General features: G+C 50.0%; 1 protein-coding gene across 1 annotated transcript; it reads right to left on the reverse strand.

Moving 5' to 3' along the window:
- Positions 1-4,579: 4,579 nt before the first annotated feature.
- Positions 4,580-20,631, reverse strand: CD300LG (CD300 molecule like family member g). The gene is made up of 7 exons (XM_064270311.1): positions 20,549-20,631; positions 19,328-19,666; positions 15,445-15,558; positions 14,451-14,688; positions 12,901-13,013; positions 10,690-10,742; positions 4,580-4,755 (listed from the first exon to the last, which is right to left on the reverse strand). Exons 1-7 carry the CDS (start codon positions 20,604-20,606, stop codon positions 4,642-4,644), a joined length of 1,029 nt encoding a protein of 342 aa, XP_064126381.1. The 5' UTR covers positions 20,607-20,631; the 3' UTR covers positions 4,580-4,641.
- Between the last annotated feature and the right edge of the window lie 626 nt (positions 20,632-21,257).

A 21,257-nucleotide genomic window follows, 5' to 3' on the forward strand; every position in this document is an offset into this window, starting at 1 on the left:
GCGTATGTACCCATGTGGATTTTATTACTCAAATTGGATCACATTACTTTCTAACCTAGTCACTCAATATGTCTTCTCTATTTTTATATGCTGTTTTAAAGTAGGAAACCCTGGCGGCGTAGTGGTTAAGTGCTATGGCTGCTAACCAAAAGATCGGCAGTTCAAATCTAACAGGTGCTCCTTGGAAACCCTATGGGGCAGTTCTACTCTGTCCTATAGGGTTGCTATGAGTTAGAATTGACTCGACGGCAGTGGGTTTGATTCATTTTTTTTGGTTGTAAAGTAAGTTATCACTACCCCAAAAACCTTTAGTAAGGTCCCCGGGTGGCGAAAACAGTTTGCACTCAGCTACTAACCTAGAGGTTGGTAGTTTGAACCCACCCAGCGGAACCTCGAAAGAAAAGGCCTAGGCCACCTGCTTTCGTTAAGATTACAGCCCAAAAAACCTTACGGAGCAGTTCTACCCTGTAACACATGGGGTCACCATGAGTCGGAATTGACTCAGTGACTAACAGTTGGTACCCAATTCACCATTCCTTCTTATTAACCTGGCCTTATACAGTAGTTCTCCCTTATCCACATTTTCGCTTTCCGTGGTTTCAGTTAGTCAACCTCAGTCCGAAAATGTTAAACAAGTACATAGTGTGATGAAATCTCATGCCTTCCCTCTCTGTCACTGTCATGGATTGAATTGAGTCCCTCGAAAAATGTGTCAACTTGGTTAAGCCATGATTCCCAGTATTGTGTGGTTGTCCTCCATTTTGTGATTGTAATTTTATGCTGAGAGGATTAGGGTGGGATTGTAATACCACCCTTACTCAGGTCACCTCCTTGATCCAGTGTAAAGGGAGTTTCTCTGGGTGTGGCCTGCATCACCTTTTATCCCTCTAGAGATGCAAGGGAAGCAAACAGAGAGTTGAGGACCTCATACCACCAAGAAAGCAGCACCAGGAGCAAAGCGTGTCCTTTGAAGCGCCTGAGAAGCTCCTTAACCAGGGGAAGATTGAAGACAAGGACCTTGCTCCAGAGCTGACAGAGAGAGAAAGCCTTCCCCTGGAGCCGACGCCCTGAATTTGGACTTTTAACCTACTAGACTGTGAGAAAATAAATTTCTCTTTGTTAAAGCCATCCACTTGTGGTATTTCTGTTACGGCAGCACGAGATGACTAAGACAGTCACCCACATAACTTTTATTACAGTATATTGCTATAATTGTTCTATTTTATAATGAGTTATTGTTGTTAATCTCTCATTGTGCTTGATTTATGAATTAAACTTTATCATAGGCTTGTATGTACAGGACAAAACGTAATATACATATGGTTCCATACTGTCTGTGCTTTCAGGCATCCAAGGGGGGTCTTGGAACGTATTCCCCAGGGGGTATTACCTGTATTTAACATTCCAAATGCTAATATTAGCCTTTGCCCTGGGACAAAACTGCAGTTTTCCTGTGTGCCTGTTCACTCATGGCGCCAGAGAAGGTGGTTTTGTTTTGTGGCCCTCAGAGATTTCCCTCTCTTCCCCAAATCCCAGAAACGCAATCAAAATTGTTCTTTGCAGGATCTCATTGTTTAAAAGTACAGATGCTTTGTTCACTACTTTGCCTGAAATACATCTGACTTTCATTTTCCACACACTAGGTAAGCCCTTCAAATTTCTGTGTGACTCTAGGGAGCGGAAGGAGCCCTCCACAACGGGACTGAGATTTTGTTTCTTTCCACTCTGATGAACAGGGGCTCAGGAAGGATTTTCTTCGATTTAGAAAATGGGTATTTCTTACGTCAGCATGTGATGGAATAAAACCCACAACTACCGAAACAGAATAAAGGCTAATTCTTTAAATATATTCAGCTGAACGATAAAATTCTGCATGGTCCTTACTTTTCTCATTTTGCCACAGACAAACTGGTCCACAGGCTGGCATGTGGCACCACCACCCCAGAGTAGGAGAGCAGGTTTATGGGAAAATGCAGAGAGAGGAAGAACTGTTTTTGGAAGGAAGACCTTTCCCTGCAGGAAAGGCAGCGGTGGCACTGGGGGCCTTAAACAATTTGTGGAAATGCCAGGCACTGTGCCAAGACTTGGAAAAGTACAATAAGAGAGAATACAAATATAAACATCAGGAGACTGCCCATACTATACTTTCTCTTTCTCTGGCAGAGATGATGGTCAGAGGTCACGTGCCTGGCGCATCTGGCTCCCACAATGCACTGTGGCTCCAAGATGGCTGCCCCCCATGAGCTGGGCACCGGCACGGCATGAGAGGTGTCCTTCCTTAAGCAGGTCCACTGAATACCTGTAATTGGCAGCTCCAGCTTCTGGCAACTCTCCAGAGCCTCTGCCTCTGGCTTTATCTCACTTCCTAACCTTCTTTCTCCTTGATCTCTCAGCATAAGACCATTTTCCAATTCCCTCTGACAATCGGCCTGGCCATAGCTATCTGTTATTTTTAACTATCATGGTCATTACTGAAATTTCTAAGCACACTGAAACCTCCCATTAGCTGACAGGACAGATCCCACGTGTGGAGCTGTAGCTCAGAGGATGTGTGTAGCTTGGAGGGTGTGTGTGTGTGTGTTTGTGTGAGGGTATGACCTGGGAGTGTCTACATTAGGGAACGTTTCCTGCGTTTCAAATGTGCGCTTATTTCTCAAGAAAAATTCTTAATTCCTTTGCCTACTATGTGTCTTTTGATTACTTTTAGAGATACATCATGCCTTTAGTATTTTACTTGTTTTTAATTACCCAATTTAAAAAAAGGGTAATTAATGTTGATATATTCAGAGTCTGCAGATAAAGACCCAGCACACTGTTATTTATAATAGTGCAAGTATAAACAAGCTAAATGTCTAGCAATAGATCATTGATTAAGTTGTGGCATAATGATATGAATTATTACACAGCTGATAAACATTTTATTCATAAAAGGTTTGTAATAACCTGGGGGATGCTTATGATACAGTAAGTGGGAAAAGCAGGGTAAAAAATTGTTATGTACAAAATAATTACTCTGCAAAATAGGACCAAAAAATTATGTGGATGAAAAGAAACAAACAAAAAAGACTGGAAGGAAGTGCAACCAAAGAAATAATGATTGTGTCTGGGTAGTGGTGAGACTATGATGGCTTTCCTTCTTTTTTTTTTTTTTTTTTTGGTTACATCTTTCTACTTTTCCTTTTTAAAGAAAATAGAAAAAGAAAAAACAATAGCGGTTCCACTGCTCTATCCCCTTACCCCTTCTCTGGTGCCTGACTCAGGATCTCACCCAGGTAATCTTCAGGCTCCCCTCAGGTTTCTGCCCTGTCCCCTGCTCCTGCCTTTTAGAGACCCACCTGCACTCTGTGGTTTCTCCCCACCAGATGGCCTACCCCTGTTGTCAGCTACTGGAACCCACAGGCAATTAACCCTTTCTGGACAAGAAAGAAGCCAAGTTTTTCTCCATCTTCCTTCCAAAGTCAGGAAAGCAAGGCTGGGCAGGGAGAATGGAGAGGCAACTGCTCCTGCCAGCCCTGGGCTTACACCTGACCTGGGCCTGGACTCAGGTTGGCCTCAGGAAAGTCCCCACCTGGGTCACGGTATTGTGGGCAGGATAGCCCTTATAGGGGACAGGTGGAAGACCCCACACACAGCAAATGTGGACTTTCTAAGCTGGAGGATCTGAGAATTCCTGGGCTCACTGGTCCTCAAACTCAAGCTGAAGAATCACTAGGGTGCTTGTTAGAAATGCAGAGTCCTGGGCCCAGCCCCAGAGATGGTTTTGGTGGGGCCAGAAGCCACATTTTTAACTAGCTTCCTGAAGGACTGGGACGAAGATGGTTCACAGCCTCACTCTGAGAAAACTCATTACCAGCTTATACAGGAGAACATGGTGCCAAGACCACCAAAGTCAAGTGTGAAGATGCAAAGGAGGGAGTAAGGGGGCCTGTTGCCAGGGACCCAGGCCCAGGGTATTTGCTATGACTGATACAAACTCAGATCAGATCCCCCAGCCCTGCCTGGGCCCCAGTAAATGTCCAGCGGCTTCGCTCCCTGGTAATATATTACCAACCAGTTGCCATCGTGTCTACTCTGACTCAAGATGCTCCCCATGTGTGCCAGAGTAGAACTGTGCTCCACACAGTTTTCAATAGCTGATTTTTCAGAAGTAGGTCGACAGGCCTTTCTCTGGCTGGACTCAAACCACCAACCTTTTGGTTAGCAGCTAAGCTCGTGAGCATATTAAAAACAAACAAACAAACAAAACCCACTGCCATTGAGTCAATTCCGACTTATAGTGACCCTATAGGACACAGCAGAACTGCCCCATAGGGTTTCCAAGGAGCGCCTGGTGGATTTGAACTGAGGACCTTTTGGTTAGCAGCCAGCCGTAGCTCTTAACCACTACGCCACCAGGGTTTCCGTGAGCATATTAAAGAGGTCCAATTCTCCAGCTGGAGCTGTGAGGTGGCCACCTGTAGGCTCTAGGCCTGACAAATGCTTCCAGGTCACCTGGGGCAGGCAGGAGGAGATCCTGGGCTGGGGAGGGTGGCAGAGCCTGGCATCTGGGCAGATGAACTGTGCGGTGGTGGCATAAAGCTTGTGCAAGTTAGTGCAAAGTCGGTTGTTCAGTTTCACAGCAGGCCTGGCCAGGAGGGCGTGCTAGACAGAGATGAACTCTGAGCAGAACAGCTTCTCCTCAGACAAGTGGTGGGGAGGCACTGGGATGCTGTCCCTCTTGGGGTCCTGGGAAGAGGCCTCCTCTTCCTTTGATGTCTGTAAAGACAACAGTAAGGGTTTAAAAGCCAAGCCTAGTCCGGAGAGTCTACCCCAGCCTTTCCCACAGGTCCCAGGCCTCTGCCCATCTGCAGGGGCGCAGGAGCTAACAACTTCTCCTCAGAACCCCCAGGCTTTGACTCACCCCCCCAATCCATCCATGCCCTGAGGGACCAACCTCATTGTCTCAGGCCAGGTTCTAGCTGCAGTTATGGGAATCCTGCCAGCCCAGAGCTCTTTAAGCCCAGACACCCAACAAGCTATTCTAGAATTTTCTGGACCAGGACAAAGGGGATGTGAGGTCAAGAGCCCTGGCTTCTTTGGTGGCATGGCCTATGGAACTGTGATGGGGGAGGTGGGCGGCTGCAGGAGAACAGAAGTTGGGGAGGGAATGTGGACGAAAGAGCCCTACCCAGCTTCCCCACATTGTCAGCCTGGAGTCAGGGAAGGTGGCCCTTCTGTCCACACCTGCCTTAGGCATCGTATCTCCGTGTTAGGTGGGGCAGAGGGCTTGTGGCTGGCCCAAGGCCCAGTGGGTCTTGAAGTTCCAGCAAGGTTGATCACAGCGTACTCTGGGACTCAGCCGTTCCCAGGCATCTATAACAAAGCCTCTGTCAGAACAGCCTTTCCTTGACAGGAGGGACAGTCTGCGTGGGAGGAAGGGGGGGGACACCTGGGGAGGGGGTGGGCGAGGCAGGCAGGGGCAGGGCAAGGAGAAGACCACTGCTTTGGATTCAGACTCCTTGGTTCCAATCCTGGTATTGCCACTTCCTGTGTCTGTGTGACCTCTGGTAAACCACCTAACCTCTTAGGCTGAGTTTCCTCAGCTGCCAAATGGAAATAATAATTTCCCCCTCAGGGTTATTATAAATATTTATGGTAATGTCTTGCCACTCAATAAACGGGAACTCCGGGATGATTAAGTTGCTTTCATTACTGTTATTTCTATCCTCTAAGTGGAGGTCCCTGGGTGGTACAAACGCAGGGACGGATTATCCAATAAGTGAGGCACACACAGGCTTACTTACTTATCCGTAGTGCTCAATTTCACATAGGTTTCACCACATCCAAGATCAAAGATATGGTGAAAAAACAGGTGAAACTGTGCACTACAGATGAGTAAGTAAGCACAAGTAAACTTGTGCATACCTTGCTTGCTGGTTAATCTGCCCCTGCCAAATGGCTAAGCATTCCACTACCAGCGGAATGACTGATGGTTCAAACACACCCAGGGGTGCCTCTAAAGACAGGCCTGACAGTCTGCTTCCAAAGGATCACAGCCTTGAAATCTCTACGGAGCAGTTCTACTCTGTCTGCACACGTGGGGTCACCATGGGTTAGAATCCACTCAATGGCAGCTAACAACAACAACCCTTTAAGCTGAAAGAACCTGTAGGCTGCTGCCTTTGTAACAGGCTGGGAGAGAGCGAAGATTCACTGAATAACCGCACAGGAAGGATTCTTAGATCATCTGTCCAAGAAGCCCCATGATAGGATGAGGAAACTGAGGCCCTGTGAAGAGTGGCAGGCAGTCTGGGGTTGGCGGGGAAGCCCACCTCCTGACTGGGCCTGGCTGCTCCCCTGTGTCCTCAGGTCAGGAACCTAGTACCTTCTGTCCCCTACTCCCTTGTCCTGCCAGGTAGGCAGCTGCTTCAGAGCAGAGGCTGGAGCTGGGCAAGGACAAGACCAAGGCCCCCAGCTGAGCCGCCCCAGCAGTCAGCCAGGTACTGAAGCCAAAGAAAGAAGCTCCCATTTAGAAGGCACCTACAGGTATCTCATCTCACTGATTGCTAACTACAACCGTGTGAGACAGGGAAACCAAGGCTCAGAGAGGCGGTGTAACTTTCCTGAGGTCACACAGCTGTCAAGTAGCCTAGCTGGGATTCATACTCACAAGAGTTTGACCCCAGACTCAAACTCTTTCCCTACCATGCAGCCATCTGGCAGGGCATGTCACACTTTCCTCTTTGTCTCAGGGTCCCTTGTGATGGGGCAGAGGCAGATGTTGGAGCTGTCTCTTGACATCTTCAGCCTCACAGGAACAAGGTAAGAATTAGGGCAGAATTCCTTCAGTGAGATGTGATTTGGGGGATGAGGGATTGGAGGAAGGAGATTTCACAAATGCTGTGTGTCACTCATGGCCCTTGTCCCTCCTAGCACTGCCAATCTGAGGAGGACAGAGGGGACCTTGGTGCATGGCAGAGCTGGGGCTAGACCAGAGGACTCCTGAAGTCAGATCCATTTCCCATTAATTGCATATTTACAGCTTTGCAACTCAGTCACAACCCAGTCACTGCTGACCACTGACCACTGGCAGCCACAGAGGTGTCGTTCTGCTCAAGGCTGACCGAGTTTGAGGAAAGAATGTCACAGGCAGAGACCAAACCACAGCGGTAGGCCACGGCCAGGACCACAACCTGATGTTCGGTGCAGCTGCAATCTCTCATCGTCCCCCTGCCCATGCTGTGGACATTCTGGTCCATTTCAGCAAGCATGGCAGCATTTCCTCTGCATCGAAGGTACCCCGCCTCTGGGTTGTTGAATACACAAGCCACAAATGAGAGCCCCTGTTTCTAGAAAATAGCAGCAAAAAGGAGGGAATGCTGATCTGAGCCCAGCACTGGTGTTCCCCAAGTAAGGCAGCCACTGCTTTGTACTTCTTCCCATGGACTGATCTCCCTCCTGAGTCTGGGAGAGGAGCTTTGGGCTGTGGGCTTTGCATCACTCCTTATATCCCTCATACTCCAATGTAGGGGGGCAGCAGGAGAAGCACAGGGTTTTGCAGCCAGCCCCACAGACTTCAGTGAGTTCCCCCAACTCTGCCTCTTTCTGGCTGGGCGACTGTGGGTAAGTTACTTATCCTCTCTGAACCTCTATTTCCTCATCTATAAAATGGGGGCGATAATAATGCCTACTTCATGTAGGACTTATGGAGATTCAGTAATATACATCAAGCCCCTGGCACACAGTAGGTGTTCAATAAAAGAGTAAATGGATGAATGGATGGTGGCCAATCCTTCTAGTGATAGGAAGGATTGCCTCTTGGGAAGGAAAATGCTGGCCTGACCCCAAACGCTTCCCTCCGAGTGTTCACCCTCCCATTGGGGCTCTCTCTCAGGGCAAGTAGAGCTCCCCCTTCTTTGACCTGAATGTGGGCAAAGAAAACACCTCATCTCTGCCTTCAGATGGCAGTAAAAACTACAGGGAAACTAAAAGGGAAATAAACCAAGAAAAAGCAGAAGGCTTCAACTGGTCATGGGTACAGGGCTCTGCCTCTGACCTTTGGGGGCTTGGGAGACCCTGTTCCATCCTTCCCCCAACAATAAGGGGCCACCTCTTAGAGCCCTTCTGCCCTTTCCTGTCCCCTCCCACATCATCGGGGTGGCGACAGGTGCCTCAGGCAGGGAAAAGTCCCAGGTAGCCCCTCCCAGAGTGGGCAGAGGAGGCAGCAGGGCAGGAAGTGTGGCTGGTACAGGCACGGTGGCAGCACGACGGTTGGTGTCACCCAGTGTGGTAACTTATGGTGCCACCCTCCCATGGACCGCCGTACCAGACCATACAGAATCCTTAGCAATCTTTTTTGTACTAATGTTACTTGTAAATCATGATTCCCGTATATCACTCCTCCTTTTCCTTTAATTACCACTTCATTCTCAAAAAAGTTATTGCTATAGGTTCACAAATACTAATTACCACAATATTATAGCTAAAACACCCAAAATGTTGACACAATCAGCAATTATAAAAACACCACAGCGTAGAAGACAACAGTGCGTGCCAGGGCGCATTAAAACCCATTGCCATTGAGTCGATTCTAACTCATAACAACCCTATAGGACAGAGTAGAACTGTCCCATAGGATTTCCAAGACCGTAAATCTTTACAGACGCAGACTGCCACATCTTTCTCCCATGGAGTGGCTAGTGGGTTTGAACTGCCAACCTTTTGGTTAGCTGCCTAGCACTTTAACCACTGCACCCCCCGGGCTCTATAAGAACCTGCACCCACCTAGCCACAATGTGTTGTTGTTGTTAGGTGCCATCAAGTTGATTCTGACTCATAGAGACCCCAAAGCACAGAGTAGAACTACCTCATAGGGTTTTCTAGGCTGTTATCTTTACAGGAAGAGATCAACAGCTCTTTCTTCTGTGGAGCACCTGGGTGGGTTCTAAATACCAACCTTTTGGTTAGCAGCCAAGTGATTAACCGTTGCGCCACCAGGGCTCCTTGGAGCGCATTCAAAAACAACAACAACAACAACAAACATCATTGCCATTGAGTCTGACTCATAGCAACCCTGTGGGACAGAGTAGAACTGCCCCATTGAGTTTCCAAGGAGCACCTGGTGGATTCAAACTGCTGACTTAACCACTACGCCACCAGGGTTTCCCGGAGCTCATTAGAAGGTTTAGAAAGTAAATCAGCATAGAGTTTTAGCCTTGTAGGTATACTGATACATGTAAGCTGGGTTTATGAAAAATGTTTTTGCTGTTATAACAACAACAACAAAAAAACAAACTACAGGGATATTTTTATAGACAGTCGTTTTGGTGTCACTCCCTCTGATAGTGTTACCCAGTGCTGTTACACCCCCTTTCCCCCCTAGTAATGCCATTGTACAGGCCCCCTCTGGACCTCCCCTCTGCAGGACAGAGGCTCACACCCCAGCCCCTCTTCTGGAGCTGGGTGGGGCGAGCCCCATGGCTCCAGGACCACAGCCAGAAGGCCATGCTCTGAAGATGGCTGGGTGGCAGCTCCTCACCCTGCCAGGACTTTTCCCTCACTGTCTTCTACCACCTTTGGCCTTGTGGAGCTTCCTGAGACAACAACAGCTGCTTCCGAAGCCAAGGCCGATAAACTACTTCCACCCCAACCCCTCCCTAAGGGTATCGGACCTGAATCTTTTGTCCTCACTGGCGCCAGGAAAGAAGGGGGTGGCAGCCCCCCTTTCCTGTCCCCACATTTGAGGGAGTTGGAGTGGAGGCATGTCTGTAAATAGCTGAGGGAAGAGAACCGGTGGGATGGGAGAGTTGGACGAGGCAGGTGGGGCTTTGGTGTCCTGAACCGTGATTCTGCCGGAGGAGTGGGGTGGGAGGGGACGGTCTCTTCTTGCAGGGGTCAAGGAAGGGCCCTGGATCAGGTGGTCTCAGATAGGTTCTCCTCTCCAGGAAGAATGGCACAGAGACCCCCATTCCCTTGGCCCCCTGTTCCCCAAAGCACCACCTTCAGTGTGGGCCTCATGGTAGCCAAGGAAGGCACTGAGAAAACATTTCAGAGTGTTCCAGAAAAAGGAGAAATGTGAGTGGGCAGATCTGGGTCCTACTCTCCATTTGGGTCACCGCCTGCTGTGTGACCTTTGGTGAGACTTTTACCCTCTCTGGGCCTCAGTTTCCTCTTCTGAAAAAGCAGACTAGACACTCTTGTCACACTCTGCGGTGCTGTCAGAGCTCCGTGGGACAGAATTTAAAATGCAGGTTCTTGGGCCCCATCCCTAGAGGTTCCAATTTAGTGTTGGGGCTAGGGCCCAGGAGACTGCATTTCCAACAACAAACCCCCGGGTGTTCTGAAGTGGGGATTTGCACCAAACTTAGAGACACTGGACTAGATGATCTCACAGGTCCCTCTGGGTTCTCTGCGGTTCTCTGATGTTAAAGGGGGGCAATAAGAGGGTGCTGGGCATGGGGAGGAGAACACGCACACAGATTCTTGTGTTACCCTCCTCTGGCCTGGTCCCTGGTGAGAGACAGGGGTGGGGGTGGGCACTCACTACAGCTGGCTGGCACCTGGTGGGCTGATCTCAGAAAGTGAGCCTGACCTCTAGGTCAGGTCAGACATGGAGTGGCAGGTGGGAAGACACAGAGGAAGGGCCCGGGAGGCCTGACTTCCAGGCCTAAGGGGATCTGAGCTTGGACTTCAGCCTCCATCCTTCCTTACCGAATGTGAGAAGTGGACCTTCTGGTTCTTCTCTGTCTCCATGGCCAGATGAGCTGAAAGAGACCCAGGAGAAGCACCTGGAAGTCAGGAGTGGCCAGGAGTAGTAAGGAGTAGCCTGTAGCTGCTCCCAGAGAGGTGAGCTGGCCCCTTTGGAAACCAGGGCTTTGCAGAGGCAGTTGGTAGGGCAGGTTGGACACGGGAGCTCTTTCCAGCTCAGCCCCTTGGCAATGATCCAGCCTCTAATGTCAGTGCCATGGACAGCCCCTGTGTGGGCCAGAAACTGGCTGGCCATGCCAAGGCCATGCTTTTTAACTTTAATGTGCACACATATTGCTGTCAAGTCAATTCCTATAGGACACAGTAGAACTGCCCCATAGGGCTCCCAAGGTTGTAACCTTTATAGGGAAACCGTGGTGGCATAGTGGTTCGAATCCACCAGCTGGTCCTTGGAATGGGATGGAGCTGGAGCCCCTTGGTCACACATGGGCCCTGGGGAACCCACAGGATCCAGGGGAGGGTCTGCTGCTGACCCCTCAGAGCCCATATGGCCCCTTGGGAGGTGCCTAACCACAGCCAAAGAGGCAGTGACCAACCACTGGTCAGTACCTGCAGGTGACTCTGCTCCATTAAGCCCTACAGGGAGGCCACAGGGCTGGTGCAGGTCTGAGGGTGACCAGCTCTGAACAACTTCAGCTGCATAGAGAACTCTGGGTTGAGAAGGGGAGTCTGGACCATATCAGGCAGTTGGGGAGGACTCTCTTGGGGCTGCAGAGTGAAGAGCTGGCCTTTTCCAGAACCAGCCCAGGCCCCCCTACCGTCAGGGTAGGTCGTGACCTCAGGCTGAAGCCCAGCTCTGACTAGGGTGCGGTTTCTTCCTGGTAGTCACACAAAGGCCCTTGGCCACCTTCCTTGGGACGTCATTTGCCAATTTACAAGGTGTTTTTGCACACATCCTCCTGGCTCCACTACTTCCTAGCTACGCAACACGGGACAAACTGTTTAACATCTCTGTACCTCAGTTTCCTTCCCTGTAAAATGAGTGTGTTTGTAATAAGTGGAGCCCTGGTGGCACAGTGGTTAATAGCTCAGCTGCTAACCTAAAGGTCGCCAGTTCGAATCCACCAGCCACTCCTTGGAAACCCTATGAGGCAGTTCTGCTCTGTCCTATAGGGTTGCTATGAGTTGGAATTGACTCCATAGCAACCAGTTTGTTTGTTTTTGTAATAAATAATTCTTAACTCCTCCACAGAGTTGAGGAGATTAAAAGAGATAAACAATGTAAACCTGCAGAACAGTACCTGGCACATGCTAGCTCTTATCACAGTTATTTCCATTAACCCTCATGATCTGTGCTGCCCAGTACGGGGCCATGAGCCACATGAGGCCACTCAGCACTGGAAATGTGACTACTCTGAGTTGAATTGTGCTGTAAGTATAAAATACTCCCCAGATTTAGAAAAAAAGAACGTAAAATATGTATCATAACTAATTTTTTATGTCTGTTCCATGTTGAAATTATAATGTTTTAGATATATTGGGTTAAATAAACTATATTGTTAAAATTAACTTCACCTGTTTCTTTTTTCCTCTTTTTAATGAAGCTACTAGGAAATTTTAAATTACATACGTGGCTTGCATTCTATTCCTATTGGACAGAGCTGCTCCTAACATCCCTGTGGTACAGAAGTCATGTATATCTGTGATCTGAGGAAACTGAAGCTCAGGGAGGTTAGGTGACTTGTCCAAGGTCACACAGCTAAAGAGTGGCAGGGCTGGGATTTGAGCCTAAGCCTATGGAAGGGTCTGAGCACCTCTAGAGACCTGGTGGTAGGTGTGGGGCCACAATGTTCTTTCTGTTCAAGTTCAAGTGCTTGGTTTGGTGTTCCCTGGCAGTCAGTTCCCCACAAAGGGCTGGACCTGCAGAGCCTGGAGATGAATTCACTGGAACTGACAGGGACAGAAGTGATTGATGAATCTGGACAGGAACCTGAGAATTCCCTATGCTCCCACTGCCACACTGGAATCGCTTTTTCCTCATGTTTATTGCCTCCTGGCTCCCTTGAAAGGGAGGAGCTGGTTCCTGATGCCTGTACCTCGGCTGGACACACTGAGGCCCACAAGGTCTCTTGGGGAGTAGAGAGGAGGAACTGCGGGTCTCAGAGAGGGTCCCAGCTGAGAGTCGCCCACCCACCTCCTACCACCCTTGCTCACCTTCTTCTTTCCGGCGGAGCACATGGCTGCCGAGACCGGCCAGGCCTGCAGCCAGCAGAAGGGCCAGCAGCACCAGGACTGGGGCCAAGATACGGACCGTCCGAGTGGACACCCTGGGGGCGAGATGGAAGGAGCCCAGTGGCTGTCACCAGATAAGCCAGAGTCTATGGTCTTTGGGGTCCCAAGAACAGGTCTGGGAAAACCAATCCCTAGCACGAAACCCAATTCAACCCAGCAAAGATTTGTGGGGCATTTACTGCTATTGGCGCTTGACATGCATTATTTTATTTAATTAGTGCAGACTCTGAAGCCAGCCATGAGTCAGAATTGACTCGGAGGCAACGGTTTTTTTTTTTTTTTTCTGAATCCAGCTACCTGGGTTCAAACCCTGAGTCCACCTCGTCCTAGATGGGTGACCTTGGGCAAGTAACTTAACCTCCCAGGGCGTCAGTTTCCTCCTCTGTAAAATGCAGATGATAAAGACTTCAGGTCTCTGGGTGGTGCAACCAGCTAAGTGCTCAACTACTAGTTGAGAGTTTGGCCGTTCCAACCCACCCAGAGATGCCTCAGGAGACAGGCCTGGCCATCTGCTTCTGAAAGGTCACAGCCTTGAAAACTCTATGGAGCGGTTCTACTCTGCACACATGGGGTCACGTGAGTCAGAATCTACAACTAACACTGAGGCTTCAGATGGTTGTTGTGAGAATTAAATGGGTTTGGATGCGCCATGCCTGATACAAGTTAAGCTGGTGCCAGCGTTAGCTATTAATTTTCATGGCTACTGTTTAACTAGGTAGGACTGCCCTGATTTCACACAGGAGGAACTGACACTTGAAGAGATTAAGCAACTCACACAGCTGGGATCTGAGCTCAGGGTAGTGGTACACTGGGCCATTCTCAATGACCTGTGCTGGTTGATATCATTGTCCCCTTCTCTCTCTCAAGGACCTCAGAGGGTACCAGGAACCACAACGTCTGGTCAGCCTATGTGTTTGCCTGACTGGTATGGAAGGGCCCCCAGGAGATACTTTCAGCTGGCTCTGAACCTGCCAGCAGTTACCTGGATGTCAGTAACCAAGTGCAATTACAACCCCCAAGAACTGCTCCTTCAGGCTGGGAACTCCAGTTGGCTAACGCTGGTACTTTCATTTTCACTTTTTAAATTTTTTAGGTTCCATATTTTAATGCTTGGCACAGGGCCCAGTGCACAGTGTCCAGGCGAAAGCTATTGAACTGGAGGTAGCTGTCCCCTGTGGCCGAGGCAGGGAGAGGGAGCAGGGCTATGGTTGGACCCTCCAACTTGGTGGAAGGGGGCCTGTGAGTCCAGAGCAGCAGGACCGCTGCTTCCTGTAGTGCAGGTCACTGTTCAAGAACCCTGCCAAGGTTGTGAGTCGGGGCTGAGTTCCAGCCTGCCCTCTAAACCCCAAGCTGGGACTATGATAATAGCCTCTGTCCACCTAGAAGAAGGGGCTTCAGGTTCTTATTTGCATAAAGGCACCTATGTTTGAGTGACAGAAAGGTGACATTGGCCACCTGGGGCTCACCCAGACCTGGAGCTGCTGCTGCTGCTGCTGGAGATGAAACTTGTGCCTTTTGCTGAGGTGGAGTCCAGTTGTATGGCCAGGCGGGAGCTCCTTGCATAAGGAGAGGTCTCAGCCTGAGGAGAGGCTCCTGTGTAGAGAGAGCGTCCTGCATGCCCATGCAGGGAGGTCCTTGTATGTGGAAGGGCCTCGGCCCCTGTCTTCCCTTGCTTGGCTGTGGTGACGCTCAGGTGGAGACCAGGAGAAGCTACAAGTCCAAAAGCAATGCCTCAGCCCTTTCCCTGACCCTTGAACTCCAGCATCCCCACAGCTCACACCCTTGCCTCCCAAACCCTAGCCTCCCCAGTACCAATTTCTCAGAGAAACCCCAGCTAAAAGACACCCAGTTCGAACAAGCAGATCATATATTAGGCACACCCCACCCTGCACATAAGTTTTCACCCCTTTTTGTGCCCACAACCTCTTCTGTCTGTGGGGAGGTGCAATCGTGCACGTGCTCCCGCCTCATGACCCATTCCAGTGACCACTCATGTAGCCGTCTTCCTTCCATCCCCTACAGTCCCAGACAATTGTCACCTCCTCCCTCACCAGAACAGTGAGTCTTTAAATCACCATCATATGCCACCCTGCCACCTACGCCTCATAAGGCCTTGGCAGCCTTCACCAGCCACACAGCTGGGCAGGTGGCAGGGATGGATCCTGAGGTAGGGCCTGAGCCTGGCCTTTCCTCCTCACCCCTCAGGCCCCAGGTGGAGCAGACAGTGCATGAGCTTCGTGGTCAGGCTGTGCCTACTTCCTGGCTCTGCCACTTCCTGTGTGACCTAGAGTGAGGGACCCAACTCCACTGAGCCTCCTCCATTCTGTCCTCAACAGGTCAATCCGGCTCCCAGGCTTGTGGGGGTAGCTGAGTGGTCACAAAGCGCAGTATCAGGCACCACGTAGGCATTCACTGGGTGTTTCTTGAAAAAGGAGTGGAGCAGGGACAGAAGAACCATTTACTCACTCAATTCTGGGGGCTGAGTTTGCTGAGATTTTGCCTTGGGCTGGAGACTCCTTGCAGCAAGAGTTGTAGCAGGAGGCTGGAAGGAGGGAAAAGGGGAATGAGGACAGCAGGGCCCTAGAAGAAAGGGAGAGGCTGGTCTCAGGGAAGGCCCCACATTGCTGCTGTGAACAGGTTTCCTTTCCTTGTAGCAATCAGCAGCTTTCCCGCCCCCATCTCAGCTCAGAACTGCACCATCTTCTCCCCTCAGCCAACCAGGAATCAAGGGTGGTGGGTTCCAGCTGAGCAGTGGTCTTCCCCTCCTTGTGGTCCCCTTGGCCTCCAGCTTAGCGCAGGCCTTCAGCTTCCCCTGCACCCCACTGCTCCCCAGCCTGCTCTTTCCCATCCTTCACAATGATGCCAATTTTGTCTGTGAAACATACGTTGAATCTCATCACTCCCTGCTACAGAACAGCCAACGGCTCCCCAGCACCTATAAGATGACATTCAAACTCTTTAGCATACCTTTCAAGGCCTCGCAAACTCAGGCTTCAACCCACCCTGGCAGCTTTACCTCTTTCCCCATCTGGTGTTCCAGCCATTTAGAGCTGCTCTCCACTCCCAGTTAAGCAGCCCTCCGTGCCTTTGGCATGCTCTTCCTCTGCAGCCAATGTCTTTCCTGTTCACCGGCACCCAGCTCAAAGTCACCACCTCCCTAACACCTTCCTCAAAAGGAGCAAATCCCTTTCTCCTTTACACAAAGGAGCACTCGTGCACACCTCCAACAGAGCTTATATTCCATTATGCTGCAATTGCTTGTTTACCAAGATGGACCAGGAAGAAAGGCCTGTCCACCTACTTCTGAAAAATCAGCCAATGAGAACCCTGTGAATCACAAGGGAACATTACTGGATCTACAACCGATCGTGGGGCTGGAGCAGGACTGGGCAGTGTTTCGTTCTGTTGTGCAGGGTCGCCATAAGTCAGGGTGATTCAATGGCAGCTAACAACAACAACTTGTTTACTGAGTCTCCCCTACCAGGCTGGAACTCCTTGAAGGCAAAAGGTCTAGACTCTGCCCAGCACAAGGCCAGGCCCAGCACAGTGGACAGAAACCTGTTGTGGCCAAACCCCCAGAGCCGCCAAGCTCCCCCAGCTTCCCCACATCCATCAGTCGCCTTCCCAGTCCCTTCTGACTCATGTACCGCCCTGGACTCTCCCACTTGCTCCGCCATCATCTGTTCTAATGCTAGGTCAGTTTATTCTCAGATTTTCTAAGTAGATGGTTGAATCTTCTGCAAACAAAGGGTATTTATCTTTTCCTTTCCAATATGTATACTTCTTCATCTTGTCCTATCTCATTGCCTAGGGCTTCCAGGCAATGATGAATAAAAGACAGGGGACTGGCACACGTGTCTCGTTCCTGGCCGTCCTAGAAATCCTTGCAATGCCTCTCCCTTAGCTGGAGATGGTTCATGCTGGCTCACCAGGGCTGACTGAAAATTTTCCTGAAACTTGGCAGCCCTTGGAGGCTGGAAACTGGTCATGGCAGAAGCATTTACATCACAGAAATCACCAAACACTACAAATCACAGCTCCTTCCCCCTGGCCCAAGCTGTGTGTTAAAACATTTGCCAGCAACCACTGCCATTGTTGTTGCTGTTTGCTGCCTTCGTTGAGTCAGAACAAAATGCTTCCTGGTCCTGCTCCATCCCCGTGACCAGTTGTGGGTCGTGTTGTCGTGATCATACGGTTTTCACCAACTGAATTTGGAAGTAGGTTGCCAGGCCTTTCTTCCTAATCTCAGTCTGGAAGCTCTGCTCAAATCTATTCAGCATCATAGCAACATGCAAACCTCCACTGACAGACAGGTGGTGGCTGTGCATAAGGCGTATTGGCCAGAATTCAAACCCAGGTCTCTCTCATGGAAGGCAAGAATTCTACTACTGACCCAACAGTGCCTTCACACCACTACCTTTAATTAGTCTCCTTCATTTTTAATATCCCAATTGTCATCAGAGAGTGGTCAACAAGGTCTGATACTGGAGGATAATAAGATAAATTATTTGTGTATATGTCACACACAAATAACTACAATTAAGAGTAAGAATTAAGGGGAATAAGAAAAAAAAAAAAAAAAGAAAGAGACCCTAAATGTAGGTAAAACTGATCACAACTACGTAAAAATTGTCCCTAGGTGGTACAACGGTTAATGTGCTTGGCTGCTAACTGGAAGGTTAGAGGTTCGAGTCCACCCAGAGGCATCTTAGAAGAAAGGCCTGGCAATCTACTTCTGAAAAATCAGCCATTGCTAACCATATGGCGCACAGCTCTGCTCTGACACACATGGAGTTTAGGGAAAAGTGAGGTCTGAAGACGGACGAGAACCGGAATGGACCAGAGAATCCTGTGAGTAATGGAGAATAGGTTCAATGTGGTGTTGATGCTGCCGTGATTACTTGAGGAGTTTAAATTTATTTTCCTGAATTAAAATAAGGACCCACGGATGATGGATCTGGTGGTGGGATGGGCTCCAGTTATGGGGCCAGCAGAGGAAAAGGGCCAAATACAAAGCCAGAAATGACCTGCGTTTGAATCCTGGCTCCACCACTTCCTGCTGTGAGAACTTGGGTAAAGCATGGTGTCTCTTGGAGCCTCAGTCCTCCATCTGTGAAATGGGGATACAAAGCCTTACTTTGCCCCGCCGCCTGGCAGATTGGGGCTGCTCACTCCTTGGGCTCTCTCTGGCTTCCTTCTACTCAGCTCAGCAGCCCAGGTGGGGTTCTGGGCACCTAGAGAGATGCTCCACCTCCTGCCTGGGCTCCATGGCTCCAGCCCCAGCCCTCGAGAGTCCTCCAGCCCAACAAGTCCACCCGTCTGTCAGTGTGTTGTACTGTAGAGGCTTACATGTTGCTGTCATGCTGGAAGCTACGCTATCAGTATTTCAAATACCAGCAGGGTCACCCATGGTGAACAAGTTTCACTGGAGCTTCCCTGACTAAGATGGGCTAGGAGGAAAGGCCTGGCAATCTACTCCTGAAAATTAGCCAGTGAAAATCTTATGAATCACAACAGAACATTGTCCCACTCGCTTGCTATGGACCCACTGTCACGTGGGATCAATCACTGGAGGAAGGTATCATGTGTGGTGAATTAGAGGGCCAGCGAGGGTGAGGGAGACCCTCAGTGAGATGGATTGACTCAAGAGCTGCAACGATGGACTCAGACATGCCAGCACTGGCGAAGACAATGCATGACCAGGCAATGTTTCATTCCGTTATACATAAGGTCATCATGAGTCAGAGTTGGCTGGATGGCATCTGTCTAATTATCTATCATCTATCTATCCATTCACAGGGTGGTTCCCAGGCTCTCCCAGCACCTGTCCCTGAGACTTAAGGTCTGAGGAGAGGAGGCTGAGAGGGACAGCTGAGGTCACAAGGAGAGTGAGGCCAGTGTGGCCACAGCTTGGATGGTGCTGTGGGTGGGTCTGGGGTGTGGCAATGGTTGTCTCCAGTCCTTAAGAACATCTCTGACTCCAGGGAGGGAGTCTTTTTTTTATTTCCTGGGATGTCCATCTTGTCCCCAGTCCATAACAATCTTCCTCTCACACATCTGGCTAGAAGGAAAGACACTGCAGGCTGGAGTTTGACAGATGTAGGTTCAGTCCCACTCTGCTCCCTATGATCGGTGTGACCTTGAGCAGCAGGAGCAAAAGAACAGCCAGGACTCACGCGACACAGTCTGCACGAGACGCTGCGAGCACTTAACCTGCACCATCTCACAGAGTTGTCCAGATACCTAGGGAGGCTGGTGCGAAACCGCGTCCATCTCTGACGACCTGCCCCTCTCCCTTACACTCCGTATCCCTTGGCCCTCAGCCAGGGGAAGTAAAGACATTTGTTACCTGGAAGGACGACCAGGGTGATCAGGAAACTCTCATCGAAGCCCAGTTTTGAGACCCCACACCAGTACTTCCCGCCATCCTTCTGGGTGAGGTTCCTCAGGGTCACGGTGAACGCCTGCTCCTGGCGACTGTCGCGGATGGATACCCTGCCCGACACCGCCTCTTGGCCGTCTTTTCCAGTGTAGATGGTGTCAGAGCAGTGGTAAGAAAAGAAGATCCGGCTCTTCTTGCACCAGTATTTCTGGTGCCCCTTCAGCTCCTCCCCATAGGAGCACCGCACCGACACAGTGTCTCCTTCAAACCCGCTGATCTCCTTCGGACCCTCCAAGGCTGTAGATCCTGAAACCACAGCAGAGGTGGAGGTCGCAATCTGCTGGGTCCATGTGCTGAGTTAAGACCAGATGCCCCCGATTAACCGGGAGGAAGGCAAGCTTTCCTCCGTCACCACCTTCTGGGGGCAGCCTTGTAAGCCAGACCCCTCTCCCTCTGGGGGACCCAGGGCTGTTGCTGTTTTCCTACACCTGGCATATTAAAGAAGGGCAGTGTCTGGATTCAGACAGATGGGAGTTTGAATCCCAGCATTGCCGCTTAGTAGCTGTGTGACCTTGAGAAGTCGCTTGACTTCTCTGGGCCTCTGAGTTTTCTCATCTATAGATGATGATATCCTATTTCACTGAATTTAAGATATCACCATATGTAAGACACACCATAATTTTATGTTCCCGTTAGAAAAAACACTGCTAATGGAACAATTGACAGTTGTAAGATGTGTCCTGCTTTTAGATGTTGAAGGTAAAAAACAAAAAACCAACAATAATAAAACAAAGCAGTCCTGAGAAACGATGAAATGAAATAATTCTTTATCTCTCAGAGGTTCAATAAATGCTTGCTGAGTTTAATAGGACATCCATAGGGGTGTCTTTCTGCTTCCAGCTTGGTACAGAGTAGGGAGAATAGAGAAGTAAAGCCACCCTCATAGCCAGGGAATGAGGACAGACCGGAACCCATAGGAAAAGCCTTGGATCTCCCCGGAACAGCAAGGGTGGGGCCCTCACTGAGGCTGAGGTGGCTGAGGACAGGTAGCCTGGGGTGAAGCCAGGAGGCATGGACATGGTCAATACCACCTGGGCTTTGAGGAAAGGAAATATCTGTCCAAGAGGTCCTCTGGGGTGGGCTAGGACCCGAGGCCCCCTTCCTTCCCATGGCCCAGCTCCATCTCACCTGAGAGCAGGAGGCAACCCCCCAGCAGAAGGAGCCGCATCGTGGGCTCTGGACCCATGATTGCAGATGCCAGGAAATGTGAGTTCTCTCCCTGCTGTCACTGGCTTTAACTTCCTCGAGATGCAGGACTAAGGAAAGGAGGGGAGGGGCGTGCAGGGAGGCCCTGGGTGATAAATTCCCTACCACTCCCCGCGCACCAACACTGCAGCTGATCTCCTCTGGCCTAAACCCTTGGAAGTGCTTCTCCCAGTCTCTAGATCTAAACCCTAGATTCTTCTGGGTACTTAACGTGGCCTGTGCACCCAGGTTTCTGTGAGGGGAATTCAGGAAGTCCATGAACTTGCATCAGAAAAAATTAAGTCTTGGCTTTTACTAACCTCTGAAATATGGAGTCCCTGAGTGGTACAAACGTTAATGTGTTTGGCTGCTACCTGAGAGGCTGGAGTCCACCCAGAGGCACCTTGGAAGAAAGGCCTGGTGCTCTACTTCCAAAAAATCAGCCACCGAAAACCCTATGCAGCATATGCTCATATCATGGACAATTGCTGTAGCTATTAGACCTGCCACTAGAGCTGGTTATAGTGGAGTGGTTAAGTGCTCAGCTGCTAACCCAAAAGTTAGCAGTTCGAACCCACCCAGCGGCTCCACGGGAGAAAGACTTGGTGATTTGCTCTGTAAAGATTACAGCCTAGAAAACCCTGTAGGGCAG

Source organism: Loxodonta africana, chromosome 18 (assembly GCF_030014295.1).
Source record: "Loxodonta africana isolate mLoxAfr1 chromosome 18, mLoxAfr1.hap2, whole genome shotgun sequence".
Taxonomy (NCBI): Eukaryota; Metazoa; Chordata; class Mammalia; order Proboscidea; family Elephantidae; genus Loxodonta; species Loxodonta africana.